The 13555-nt window shown below is 40.9% G+C and overlaps 1 protein-coding gene across 3 annotated transcripts in view; it reads left to right on the top strand.

The window, feature by feature from the left end:
- ECM2 (extracellular matrix protein 2) overlaps positions 1 to 13555 on the top strand; it is a 190522-nt gene that overhangs the window by 34616 nt on the left and 142351 nt on the right. For all 3 annotated transcript variants that reach the window (XM_085624889.1, XM_085624888.1, XM_085624890.1), the window contains exons 2-3: positions 256 to 570; positions 4117 to 4305. In XM_085624889.1, the coding sequence (XP_085481015.1) occupies positions 279 to 570; positions 4117 to 4305 (481 nt within the window). In that variant the 5' untranslated portion in view covers positions 256 to 278. The remainder of the gene's footprint in view (positions 1 to 255; positions 571 to 4116; positions 4306 to 13555) is intronic.

Raw genomic sequence — 13555 nt, 5'->3', positions numbered from 1 at the left:
AAAGTAGTTCTTTTTGGGTTTGTTATGGGTGCCTGGATTCTTATGTTCTGAGAATCACTGCTGAAGGTGAGGATCTATGGAGAGGAGCTGAAGAGAGGGAAGTGAATAATGGTGAAAGCACTTCTACGTTCTTATCTTTAGCGATTAACACCAACTCTATGTATGTACTCTTGACACAGTATGACCAGTCCTCCAAAAAATAACGTGACAGTTTATGGTCCTATATAACTCTCATGCATTTTCCAACCCTTACAGTGTTCTTGTTGTCAGAAGAAGACATGAAGACTTCATATCTAATTTGCTTTGTTTTGCTCATCATCCTGCACATTGGTTCTGGTGAAAATGGTAGCTCTTCTCCTCCAACGACTCCAAAAAAAAGGATGAAGAATAAAGGTGCTAGAAAGAACTCAGCCAACCGTAAATCACGAAGACAGCCTACTGACCAGGCACTACCTCTTGCAGCTCCTGCAACACAAATGCCCCTGATTATCGCGGACGACCAGTTTATCAATGTTTTTGACTCTGCCATAGGCCTTGGTGAACAGGAGTTGAGCTACAATGTTCTACCAGGTAAGCGACAAGCTGGGCTTGTTTCGCCAATGCTGTTTTCTAGAACTCTTTTCTTCATCTAATGTTCTCCTAAAAGCTAGTTCTCTTTAATATATATTCACATTATTATCTTAAAATATGAACCCATCTGCCTAAATAGTAGGAATTTTCTACTCCAAATTGTGCAGTTAAAAAGTGATCACCTTTTTTTATGTACAGTTTTATTGTGTTTGGATGACTGATTTGTTACTGTTTGAAGGAAGTCCTTGCTGGTATATGCTTCTTGACTGAGAGATGTGTGTTAAAGTTTTGAATTTTAAACAGAGAATACAGATCTAAGAAGCAAAACAGACAGAGATAATGAAAGGGCCACACATGTAATGAATGTGAACAAAAATTAGAATTATAAAATAGCATGAACATAAACAGGCATTGGCAAAGCCAATTGGTCTGGCCTTTTGTAAGGGGAGGTGTTTAGAAAAATCCATATATAATCAATTTCTTGGGCTACAGCCATATAGAAGCTGTGTTGAACAGACCTCATTAGCAGTGGTAAACTGTACCCTCACTGTGGTGTTATGACAAAGAGTCAGAAGATGAAGATTGCTCTGTAATCATGAACTTAAAAAGCATATTAAGCAAAATACAGCATTGAAGGATAATTTTGGTGGAACTGTCATCCAATGCAATCTCCACCCGAGATAATATATGTCAGCAATGGAAGAAATGTTGTAATGTTGATGAAACTAGTTGAATGTTAGAGATTGTACCAGGGGTCGGTCCCAACTGTCTTTCTGCATATAGGGTTAATAGGTATGATGAATTTATATTCAATATTTTGTTTCCCAGTTGTTTTTGTATTTCAAAATGTCTGAATAGACTGTGACCTTGCACACAGCACAGTGGATAGGCAGCCAATAGTTCTCCTGGTTAAAGTTAACAAATTGGAACCATATGCAAAAAAATCTAAGTGTATGCAGAAGCAAGCATAAAAGGCGTAGGCGAGCAAGCACCTCTTCACTTATATTCTTCTATAGGAAAATGATGAAAGGAAACTTGTAAAAATTGAAGACTTGCTATAAAATGTTGGTGTGGTAGAGTGCATCACTAACAGATTATTTATGAGAAAATTCTTCAAGATTGCATAAATATGCTAAGCGATACTGTGAATCACATGTGGATGAACAGAGGTGCTGTTATTTTGTAGACAACAACTACATTGGCACGGGTAGGAAAGTAGTATCTGATGTTTCGAGAAAATAAAAAAAGCAATAGATTTGGCTTGTAATTTATTTTGTTTTTTCAATTGTTAACATGCAATAGAAAAAAGTGTTTAAACAGCATTTTTATTTTATTTATTTGATATTTGTTCATAAAGTCTGGTATATAAATTGGTGTTTATTGCTTCATGAGCTGGGGAAATTGTTCAAAAGGAGAAGGACATATTTGAAGGTTAATGGACAAATATTATGAAAGAAAGGGAAACTAGTTATAGTACATTATCCCATTGCCAAATACATATGCATGCATATACATTAGTAAAATAGAAGCCTGTTACAGTTTGGAATTGGTATGCAGTATGTGTGTAGAAGTAATGCAAGGGGGTTAGTCCAATAGAATGGTAATCCTTCGTTGTAACATTGTTTTTCAAAAAGAATTGTGATACACAATGCTTATTTAAGTATGTGTTAAAAAAAGGTTGATGTTAGTGTAAAATGCATATTGTGTTTGCTAGGAATTTAGGGCTTGAATTAGAGTTTGGTGGATGGTTTGAAGGCAGTCAGGGTCGAAAAGGACATAACGCCTGTCACCCCACCTTTGCTCTGTCTAGCAAATTAAGAGTTCACTGCTGGCTCTGTGGTCAACTCTGCCACAGCGGGTAATACAAAGATATTTAAAAGTTTCGTGTTCATCCGTCATTGGTGACGGGCACCTACACCAAACATTTAAAAGTTTTTTCTTTTCCAAAAACAAAACAAACCACCAAAGCAGGAGTTTATATTTGGAAAAGAAAAAACTAATGTCCTCAAAACCATGGGTGCCTTCTCCCATTGTGGAGGGCTATTTTTTTTTTTTTATAGTCCATCATCACCAGGACTATCCTGGCAGTGATGAACTGTAAGAAAAAAGCCATCTGACCACCCACACTAAATAGGCTGGACAGTCGGATAACTTACCTTCAATGGCCATACTCCCTCAGGCTGTTGGAGGAAGGTTTAAACCGGCGGAGTAAATTTTACTCAGCTGGCTTAAACCTGGTGGTCCAATATGACTCAAAATTGGACAGGCAGACCAAAAGTTTGGCGACGGGGAACACTGTCGCCTTTGCAATGGAGTACACTGTCCACCAAACTCTAAAGTGTGCTGTTAGTAATCTCAGGGTGATTGTTAGTAATCAGTGCAACACAGATAAAAAGTTAAATATTTTTGGTACATTTTTAAGAAAACATGTGTACACATATTTTTTACCTTATCATAGGGCTATTGCACTGAATCTTCTACAAATGGGCAGTATTTTGTTCCATTTTTAAGAAAACCAATGTTCGTGCAAATCTTTACTTAGTGAACAAAAAACGTAACATCAATATGTCAACATGACATCAAAGTAAAAGATGAATGTACGGGGTATTTGGTGATTATTAATGTGACTGTATGACAGGTTAAGGTATCCAAACAGCATCAATTTCCTAAATAAAATTGCAATAAAGCAGCAATTAAAATGTTGTTGTGCCAGAAAAACTAACCCATCATAGTCCACACTCTGTCTGTCAATTACAAGCTTCACATAAAGATCCTTTGCCTCCAAGCCCTTATTCTGAGTGTATGGGAATTTCTTTAGCAGCACCATAAATCCTTTGCTTCATCAGCAAAATGTAAGTTATGGACGATCGCATCTGTCACAACCTTCATCCTAGAACAGAAACCTTGGTAATGCTCAGGTGAACAAAGAAAAAGAAGTACTTAGGGTGCACCTCCCTGGTGCATATTCCAGATAACCAGTTATGAATGTATTCTGCTGGATCCATTCACAAGAGATGGTGTTTTGCGCATTACATTCGGCTCTATGTGTCCGTCAGAAAAAAACAAAGGAAGTTATGCAAATTAACAAAAATTCCGATTTAACATCAATGGATACAGTTTCAAGTTCAGATTGCAACTGGTACCAGCATAAATGTTCTCCACAGCGTTTAGATGTATATCCAAAAAGCAAGAAGCCATTTCTGTCTAGTCACGTGTACCCTCCATCAGTGAAGCAGGGCATTTACAAGGGGCAGGAATGTAGCTTGTGTGTCATGGGCCCTAGGACAAGGAAGGAAATGGCACCTCTGGCTGCTGTTTAAATGATAAAATGCAGCAGTAGCAGGATTCAGTGCCCCCTCAGACCTCTGGGCCCTGGTGCCACTGCACCTGCTGCACCAATGGAAGGTACGCCCCTGAGAAGGTCCAGATTAATCAGATTGAATCATATTTACATTCTAGCAGCCTTCAATTGTTGATTTCCAAACCTACTTTCTTTGAAATTCATACTTGGAATATTTCTGATCGTCTGATTTCTGCTTCTGATAGAGAAGAAAGGGCACTGCTCTGCCAATGGAATGATCATGTACGACAAGGCCGTGTGGTCGCCTAAGCCCTGCGTCACTTGCCTCTGCTCCAACGGAAAAGCCATTTGTGATGAAACTGTCTGTCCTGCCCTGAAGTGCCCGAGAACCATCACCCGAGAGGGGGAATGCTGTCCCGTCTGCATGGACATCGGTACAGTGTCTATTTATGAGTGACGAAGAATGTGTGCCTGGCTTTTAAGCTTCATGTGGAGAGCACATTTTAGATGGCTTTCTGGCTTCAGAGAGAGCTTTCTCTAATAGGCGAATTTCCCCAAAATTTGGAGATGTGAACAAGGCTGCAAGATTGATATCTATTTTAAGACTTCACAACACATGAATACCGTTTAGCCACTGCCACTGGAATTATGAAATTCTGCGGCTGGGTCATTTTCCACATAATTATGGATTCACCACGTTTGCCACATAATCTATCCTCTGCTGCATACTCCGCAGCGTCTAACAAAAAAATGTTGTTTCTAGCTCTGACATTACAAAACGTACTAAAAACATGGCACTAGGTGTTCCAGCGGGTGTTGAAGTGGTACTAATAAGGTGAAATCTTTGTCTAGATAATGTTGCCATGTGTAAAAATGAGAAAATAATGAATACTATCACAAATTCGCTACATAATTTTCCTTTTCTTGCATAATTTTGTCAACCCTGCCGCATAATTTGGTCCTCCCCTGTCGCATAATTCCAGTGGCACGGCATGTAATGTACCTATATATGGGCAGCTGAGTGATCAATAAGTGAACCCAGGAGTAATAGTTTAAGTTCTCTATTGAGACGATATCCTTTTATATGTATGTGCCTGTGGGTATGATAAAATGTCGCGGGACCACGGAGTATTTTCAACGGTTCAGATCTGTTTTTGGGGTGCAAGAAAGTATTGCCAGTGAAAGCCTATTATGCACAACTACCGGTTTCCAGCCTAAGACACATTCAATGTAATGGGCACATGAGATATGCCTTCAAAACAAACTTGGATAGTGTATTAGCATTCATGGGATCATACATAACATTTTTATGAATTACCAGTGAAAAAAGTTCTTATACGAAGGAGTTCGCTCTAAGCACAGTTAACACTGACTGAAAAGCAAAATAATTTTAGTTGACAAAGTTCAAATACATTTAGGGAGTCGATCTATGAATTGCAGTTGAAATGTAAGTTATGGATCTGCAGTGTATATACAGGAAGTAGATATTATGCAATGGCTTTGACTGTGCTGGCCGAAATGGTAGATATGCATGTGATGCATGGCAACCGAAGGCCAACACGTGGGGTGTCCAATTTAAGTACAATAGTGCTAGAGTTATGGCAGGATTCCAGGCCAGTTATTTTGTGTGAATATGGTCCATTTAGGGGAGTGTACACAAATTTGTAATTTTATCTAGAATCCCTGGCATCAAACCTGCTTTCATAGTCTTTTGTTAGAACCCCTCAGATCAAAATCCTCCGGTGCATGATTGCATTGCTTTCAACGAATTCCTGAGTCTGGTAAGTGGGTTTTTCTATTATTTATGTTATTTATTTAATGCGTTTTTATATATCGCGGACTTTACCCGAAGGTGTCAGAGAGTTGTTTTTGCTAGTGAAATATACACACTGTTCATCTCATTGTTGATCAAAGAGCATATTCAACAATAGGTAATGCGTGTGAGTGGTATTTTCTGAGGTGCAAACCTAGCCTACAGTCAGCAATTCTAGGGGATGTAGCTGGTTTTGGCACGGCTAATGCAGTGTAATGTATTGTTACTTAAAGAAGTGTGCCTTTTCTAAATTGGAGTCGCGTTGGTGCAGTCCTTATGGATAAGGGGTTTTTGTTCCATATCCAAGGTGCATCGAGGGAAAAGGCCTGCCGCCTTGTTTTTTCTATTTTATACTTGGGGCCTGATTTATATCTTGGCGGTAAGCATACTCCAGTGCAATGGTGACTGACTATGCTTACCACTAAGATAATGATCCACTCACCCAATTGAGATGCGGGCAGACCACAGGTTTAATGACGGCGGAGACCGTGGAGACTACTCTGTCTCCGCCATGATTAAACCCCTCTGGCAGCCCTGTGGAGTAAGGGTCATTGGAGGCAGACCTGTAATTCTGCCCACCTGATTTATTTAGATGGGCAGAATTAGAGGTCAGTTTTCACTGCCCATCACCGCCAGGAAAACCCGGGCAGTAAGGGGCAGTGAAATCTGCTAAATGCTCCCCTCACCATGGAAAAGGACTCCATGGCAAGGAGACCATTGTCTTTGTTTATTTTCAAAAGGATAATCTTGTTTGGGGATTATATTTTGAGAATGAAATAAAGAAAACTGTTTGGTGCAGGGTACCGTCATGTTGGTGTAGTTCTGCTCCAAACAGCGAAATGCATTGACAGGAACTGCTGTGATGGCAGTTCATGGCAATGCTCTAAAAATGGCCGCCATCTTGACAGTCATTTATAAATCTGGTGGCGGTCCCTTCACCAGGGCGGCGGAGTAATTTACTCTGTCACCCAGGCGGAACAGTGAGCCCTACACCATTAATTAAATTGCATCTACGTCTGCAGTCTGATGGTGTCCTCGCTGCAGGTGTACCAGGGAGCACTGGAGACGGTGAGTGTGTCTCCAAGATAAGCAGGAGTGGTGGTGGTGATGGCTTCGTTAACAATGCAGCTGGTTTTGAAACTGTCGTGGCCGGCAAAGGGGAACCAATGGATTGCAATATAAGTAGCTTGACCTTGGCATGTACAGCTGATACTTTTTCTGAATACATTTTCCTGATTTCATTCTAGGATTAAAATAGGAGCAAAGAACCCTCAAGTGCCCCCATCACAAGACTTTGACACATGAGTAAATTAGCAATGTGTGCTTTGTTAGCGCCACAAGATGTTTCGGTCCATCAATGTACTTACTCACTCCTTAAAAGATATTTACTTCTCAGCGCCTCAACCATTTCACTTATGCCCCATACATTATCTCAGTGAGTGCATTCTAATGTGAGTGGGTAGCAGAGGAACCATGCAAATACAAAACGTATACATTTTGAACCACTCAAAGCAGTTTCAATAAAGCCTTTGATGTTTGCTCCCTTGAAAGTGGACTAAGATCAGGAACACATTCAGAAACGCCAATTAACTGAACCTAGAACTAATATGTTTTTTGCCTGGGCCATACGTGACCGACATTTTAGAGGAAAATGATGCAGTAACTGCCAAATGATAGACTCACTCCAGACTTCACACAAGAAAACAAGTTAAGCTCACGCATGTGCCAAGGGTCAAACGAATGCACTTTTGTCATTTCCTCTAGCTCGTCTGCTGCAGTTTATTTCATTGTCCCATCGTCCCTCTTTTTAGTCTGAGTCACTTCTATAGGAGAGAGACACATACCCAGAAGGAGTTAACTCTGACTGCACCTAATTACATATGTTTAAGCCTCCCCTTTTCCTGGAAGTGTAGAGCATTTCATTCACCCATATCTGTCTCCTTTTCGGTGGTGCAGGTGCCATGAACCCAATTTGGGATCTTAATTGATAAATATGAATTGTAAATATTGTATTTGCCCCTTACTTAAATTGATTAATGCTTGTATGGTATTGATTTGGTAACTAAACTTGGTTTTGGACCTTAACATCAATTTAAACTTTATTGTTGTTGGGTTTTGCTATTGCACCTAACACCTCAAATAATTTCTCCGATGATTGCATTGTTGTTGGGGCAAAGCTAACAAACGTGAAACAAGGAACCCTGAGAGAAACGTGTTTACCTTTGAGAATTGGACAGCTGGGAATAGCTTAGCAGGTCATTTTCAGCCAGACACAGTTTCTGCATGTCTAACAGACACTAACCAGTCTTAGGACCCGAATTATATTTTGACGGTCGTTGCGACAGAGTATGCTTACTGCCAACATAATGGTCCACCCACTTAATTTAGATGCAGGTGGACCATAGGTTTAATAATGGTGGAGACTACTCTGTCTCCACCAAGATTAAACCCCTCGGACGGCCCTGTGGACTATGGGTCGCTAGAGGCAAACCTGTAATTCAAACCACTTGATTTAGATGGGCGGAATTAGAGGTCAGGTTTCACTGCCCCGTCACAGCCAGGAAAACACTGGCGGTAAGGGGCAGTAAAAACTACTAAATGCTTCCATGGAGAGGGGAGCATTTTATTTTTTATTTTCAGAAAGAAAATCCCTCTTTTTTTTTTTTAAAGAAAAAAGAAAACAGTTTGGTGCAGCGCTCCATCATGTTGTTGGAGCCCTGCACCAAACTGCAAGACAGCATTGACATGAACTGCAGCGATGGCAGCTCCTGGCACTGCTTTAAGAAATGATGCTTGGTCGACATTTGTACATCTGCTGGAAGGTAACTCCGTCAGGGCAATGGAGTAATTTACTCCATCCCCTTGGCAGAGACATTATAAATCTGTCCCTTAACTGTTAAAAAAAACCAAAATTAGCTCCTTGGGTATTTTTCATAGTTTTTGATTTTTATAAAAATTGAGTTTTATCTCATCTGCCTATAGTGCCTTGGCTGTCAACTACAAAGATAGGAAATATGCAAGGCTTCAGGGCAGATATATAAGTCTAGGGCAAATATTTCAAAGGGGCTTAAAAAGACCTATAGAGCCTGGAATGAGAAAGTCAACTATGTGGAACCCCAAGGTGAAGAAGAGCTATAGGTCTCTGGGAAAGAGGATGCACTGAGACTTTCTCCCTTCCTCAATCTCCATAGCTAACATTGGAGCCGATGCTGGGATCCTCATACCCAAAGAGATGGCACTCAAAAGACAAGAGCTTCAGGTTAGGGTGACTGAGATGAGGAGCTGCAGCTGCCTAAGAGAGAAAGGAGCAGGACTGGAGAGTAGCCCTGAAGAGAAAAAAATAAAATGGCTTACAAGCATGGACATTGTAAGGGCTTAATTTAAGGCCAGAATGAACTTTCTAAGGGGCAGCGTCAAATAGGCTTGCCAAAACTTAGAAATATTTGGTGGCTACTGCATCCCTGAATGGGTGAAAGTGTATCCTGAGTGTAAAAACACAATGTCTGACAACACCAAGAAGTGCCTTGAGAAGACTTGTCCTCACTGAACAGACACAAACTAGCTGAAATGAGTGTCACATGCCAACCTGACTCAGGTAACTCACTGCCCTTCTTAAGTCAGTAGTATAAGTATAGGATACCATGCCCTATTGCAGAGGAGGCAGTTATGGATATGTCATCTTTTACTTGCCCCTTTCAGCCATCTGAGTGCTGCTGCGAGTTCTGCCTGTTTGTTGCTACTGACCCAGTGTCCTTTCTGATTAAAAATGTTTCTTCACTATCAAATGGATTTTGGGTTTCGTTCATGCAGTCAGCTCCTAAATTACATACTGATTGCGATTTGACCTGTACCACTTAAATATTTAACCGGATTTGAGCAAACTATTTAAGTGTTATCACTTTTTTTAGATACAAAATAAGGCTGCTAAATATGATGCACTTTTTTAACGCGAAAGGAGATGTTGTGCTTTCTTCCCACCTCGCCCTGGAGATCCAGTTTTTCTAAAAGTCAACTGAAGCCATGGTTCAAAGGTAGCCCAAACAGTAGTTTGGAATTGGGGAGGAAATTTGGCTTAAGAGCATTTCTTGAGCATTTGTAATCGACTAGAGCGGGTCAGCCTTGGTTATTTTTTATGACCGGGTCCTTCACAGACAAGCTGGCATCATTGCCCACCAAGTCTTCCTCCTTTGAAGGTTTGGAGAGATGGTGCTGATGTAAATGACCTGGTTCTTATTGGGCAGACTTGAGGAGGATGCAGTACCAAGGATGCCCTTCCCATATTGAACTTTTAAAACACAAAGTACACTTGGAGAATGTTGGTATCCTTGTGCACAGGGCCAAATACCTGAAAAAAAGGTGTGTGAGGTTTCTTGGACGTCTTTCAGATTGGTTTAATACGCAGGTGCCCCCTTTGAAAACTCTTAAAATATATACATAGGGTACCTCATACATAAGTTATAAGACCACGGGGGAAGAGTAAGAAAATCTATACAAACATCAGAACACCTTCCAGGCCTGCATATGCATATATACTGGATGGGTGGGCTGTTTTTAGGAGACCCAAATATCCAGGTGTATAGGTTATAATCATTGCTTTAAATACATTTGGATATACAATGTACATTTATTTAATGATTTTTTATTTCAAAATTAATTGGCTATAACAGTGGAAATTATTTGTCCCCACCCTGGGTTGACCTTTAACTAAAACGAAATATAGGTCTGATGGGTATTTTGATGTTTCTATCGCTATCAGTTTATAGTTCATATCCTTCCTGATGTAGTTGAAGCTTCCAAGCAGCTGGCTGATTCCCCTTTAGGGAACAATTTCAATTTATTGTTGCTTCCTAGGCTAAAGGAAGTATTTTCATAATGCTTTTCTCCGTTTCATAAAATATCCCGTATTTATATAAATTTTCCATTAGATATAGTCTTGTTCCCTTGATTGTATTCTTACAATAATTTAGATATTTTGCTTCGGAAGGTATTTTCTATGAATCAAATTTAGGATACAACGCTTACGTTCTTTATTTCTTAGCTCGATGGTTGTTTCACTTAACACCACACACATTTTCTCTGATGATTTCCTATTTGATCTGGCATAACTACCAAAGGTGAGACAAGATAGCACAGATCAGACTGTAGAACGTACCTCAACAGGTTGGTTTGCAGGAGGGTAGAGCTGTAAGTGGAGCTGTCATGCTATCAGAAATGTCATTGATGTCATTGGTGGACACATTTATGATGTAATATGTGAGTTCTCTTTAGGTGACGGACATAATGTTTTATTGTTAACTGTAAGGGCAAATTCAGAATATTGGTTGCCTTTGTGGTGGAACATTAGCATCCCTTTAAATGAAGTGTTTTCATTTGAACATGTATAATAAGGAGTTAAAGATAACAGCTCTACAGGTAACATTTAGCCCTTTGGTCCATAATTGTATGTGTATTTCTTTCACCTTTGACTCTTTCAGGACAAACTGTTTGCAAAAGCCGAAGGCCATGACAAGTATGGAGTGACTGCAAAACACAGTTGCAGCCTGTGTGGCCTTCTTAGCGTGTCATGCTCAGTATGTGGTGCATTCAGGATTGACCAAAGTGCATGCCCTAGGCCCAGTACATACATGTGAGGAGTAGGCAAAATGTAACCTAACAAATTGACTGACAGAATTCTGTTCAGGGAAATTAGCCTTTGTTATCAATGTACAAATTCACAGAAGGAACTCTAGAAAAAGGGACCCTAATGTCCTCACCAGTGCTTAATTTGCAAAAGAATCAGTATCATGTGCAAAGGGCTGCTCAGAAGCCTGCAACCGCTGCTGTTAAAAGTCAGCGCATGAACACTAAGGCTGCGTAGTCCTGAATCCACCTGGGGCCTCTCTAATCCACTGGTAGACACTCCTTCCACTCTTTAATCCACTTGCAGATGCTTTTTCATCTCACTCTTGCAGATTCCTGCTTTCTCCCTTGTTGAGGGGTTTTCTTCCTTTCTTTTCCTCCTTTTTTCCAGTTTGTGTGTTTTTACCTCCCTTGCTCGTGGGAAATGTCTGATGAGGAATAATAAGTGAGTGCCGGTGACCCCCGCCTGCAACAACTAGCTTAGATTTTAAGCACTGATCCTCACACAAAACCTAAAGTATCCAAATTTGCTGTTGATGTTTAGTTATACAGTTGTATCCCCACCTCAATGCACAGCTCATTTCTTCATATGTAACATTACAGATGAAATTATATATTAAGTTATTGATGCCATCACACATGTTATATTATGTTGATTTGTATAGCGCATTAATCACCCAAAAGGGAATCCTGGCACTTGGACAAGGTGTGTAAGTGTGGTGCCAAGGTGCTTATATGATGAGGCCCCGGGCATCAGCTTCTTACTCTTACAGAACTCAAGAAGTGAGGAGGAGGCTCTGATGTATTGAGGTAAGTTGTTCCATGTCTTGGGTGCGATTTAGGAGAATGAGCGACCTCCAATTTGCTTTTACGGGTGCGACAGTGTGTGCGAGTGTTAGTGAGGCAGAGCATTGGTGTCTGGTGGGTTGGTGAAACTGTATACAGATGTTCCGGTATTCTGGTCCTGTGTTGTGTAGAGTTTAGTGTGTGTGCCTGAGAAGTTTGAATTGGCTGCGCTTGTGAATGGGGAGACAGTGAAGTTTCCTGAGATGTGGTGTGATGTGGGTGCGGCATGGGAGCTTAAGTATGAGCCTTGCAGCTGCGTTCTGGATGATCTGGAGTTTGTGTAAGCATTGTTTGGAGATTCCAGCATAGAGAATGTTGCTGTAGTCTAGCCTCCTGGTGATGAGTGCTTGTGTGATGGTCCATCTAGTGTTCTGAGGCAACCATTTGAAGATCTTTCACAGCATGCTTAGGATGTGGAAACAGGAAGTGCACACTGCGTTGACTTGGGCCATTATGTTGAGCTTGACATCTCGGATGATCCTTAGATTTCTTGCGCAGTCTGTGGGTGTTGGTGTTTTTCCTAGCTTTGATTGTATCAGCCCGATTGCTGCAGGCAGAATGCAGAGCTTCTGTGCCCAGAATGAGCTGAGGTGTGTGCGCAATCTACGCTACCTGATAGCCAGGGACTGGAGGCTTTTGCTTTGACAACTTGAGTTCCTGAATTGTTTGAGGGTGACTCCATGGTCTTCTTTTTGGAGGACTGGCTGCAAGTGGTGATCGTGTCTGAGGATCTGTGCAAGTTCTACATGCTAGAGAGAGTGCACAGGGTCCCTGCATGCCCGTTTAAGCCTGGCACACCACCTAGACTGATAGTGGCCAGACTTCTCCACTTTCGTGACTGAGAAAATATATTATAACAGGCCCGCCCGGATAGTCCTTACATGATGGATAATGCAAGGCTGTCCATATACCCAAATTTCACTGCACTGGTGCAGAAACAGCATGCACTGTTCCTTTCTGTAAAAAGATGCCTAAGAGAGCATGAGTTAGTGTACACCTGTTGGAAATGGCCCTTTTTGCAGGGTTATCCCCAAACTTTTTGATTCTTCCTCCTGTTTTTCCTGACCTATTTTTGGTAGCTTTTGGACTCTAGGCACTTTATCGCTGCTATTTAGTGCTAAAGTGAATATGCTCTCTGTGTAAATTATGATTATAATTGGTTATCCATGATTGCCATGTTTAATTTACTGGTAAGTTCCAAGTAAAGTGCACTGAGTGTGCAGGGCTTGTAAATCAAATGCTACTAGTGGGCTTACAGCACAGATTGTGCTACCCACATCAATAGCTCTGTAAGTGTGTCCCATACCTACCACTGTAGTGTCTGCGTACACAGTTTGTAACTGTGCTGCCAACCTGGCAAGGGCACCCACTTGCCAGGGCCTAACCTTCCCTTTTCTTACATGTAA

The sequence above is a fragment of the Triturus cristatus genome, chromosome 9 (genome assembly GCF_964204655.1).
Source record: "Triturus cristatus chromosome 9, aTriCri1.1, whole genome shotgun sequence".
In the NCBI taxonomy this organism is placed as follows: Eukaryota; Metazoa; Chordata; class Amphibia; order Caudata; family Salamandridae; genus Triturus; species Triturus cristatus.
Note: the sequence above shows the minus strand (reverse complement) of the source record. Positions and strands in the feature narration are given on the sequence as shown.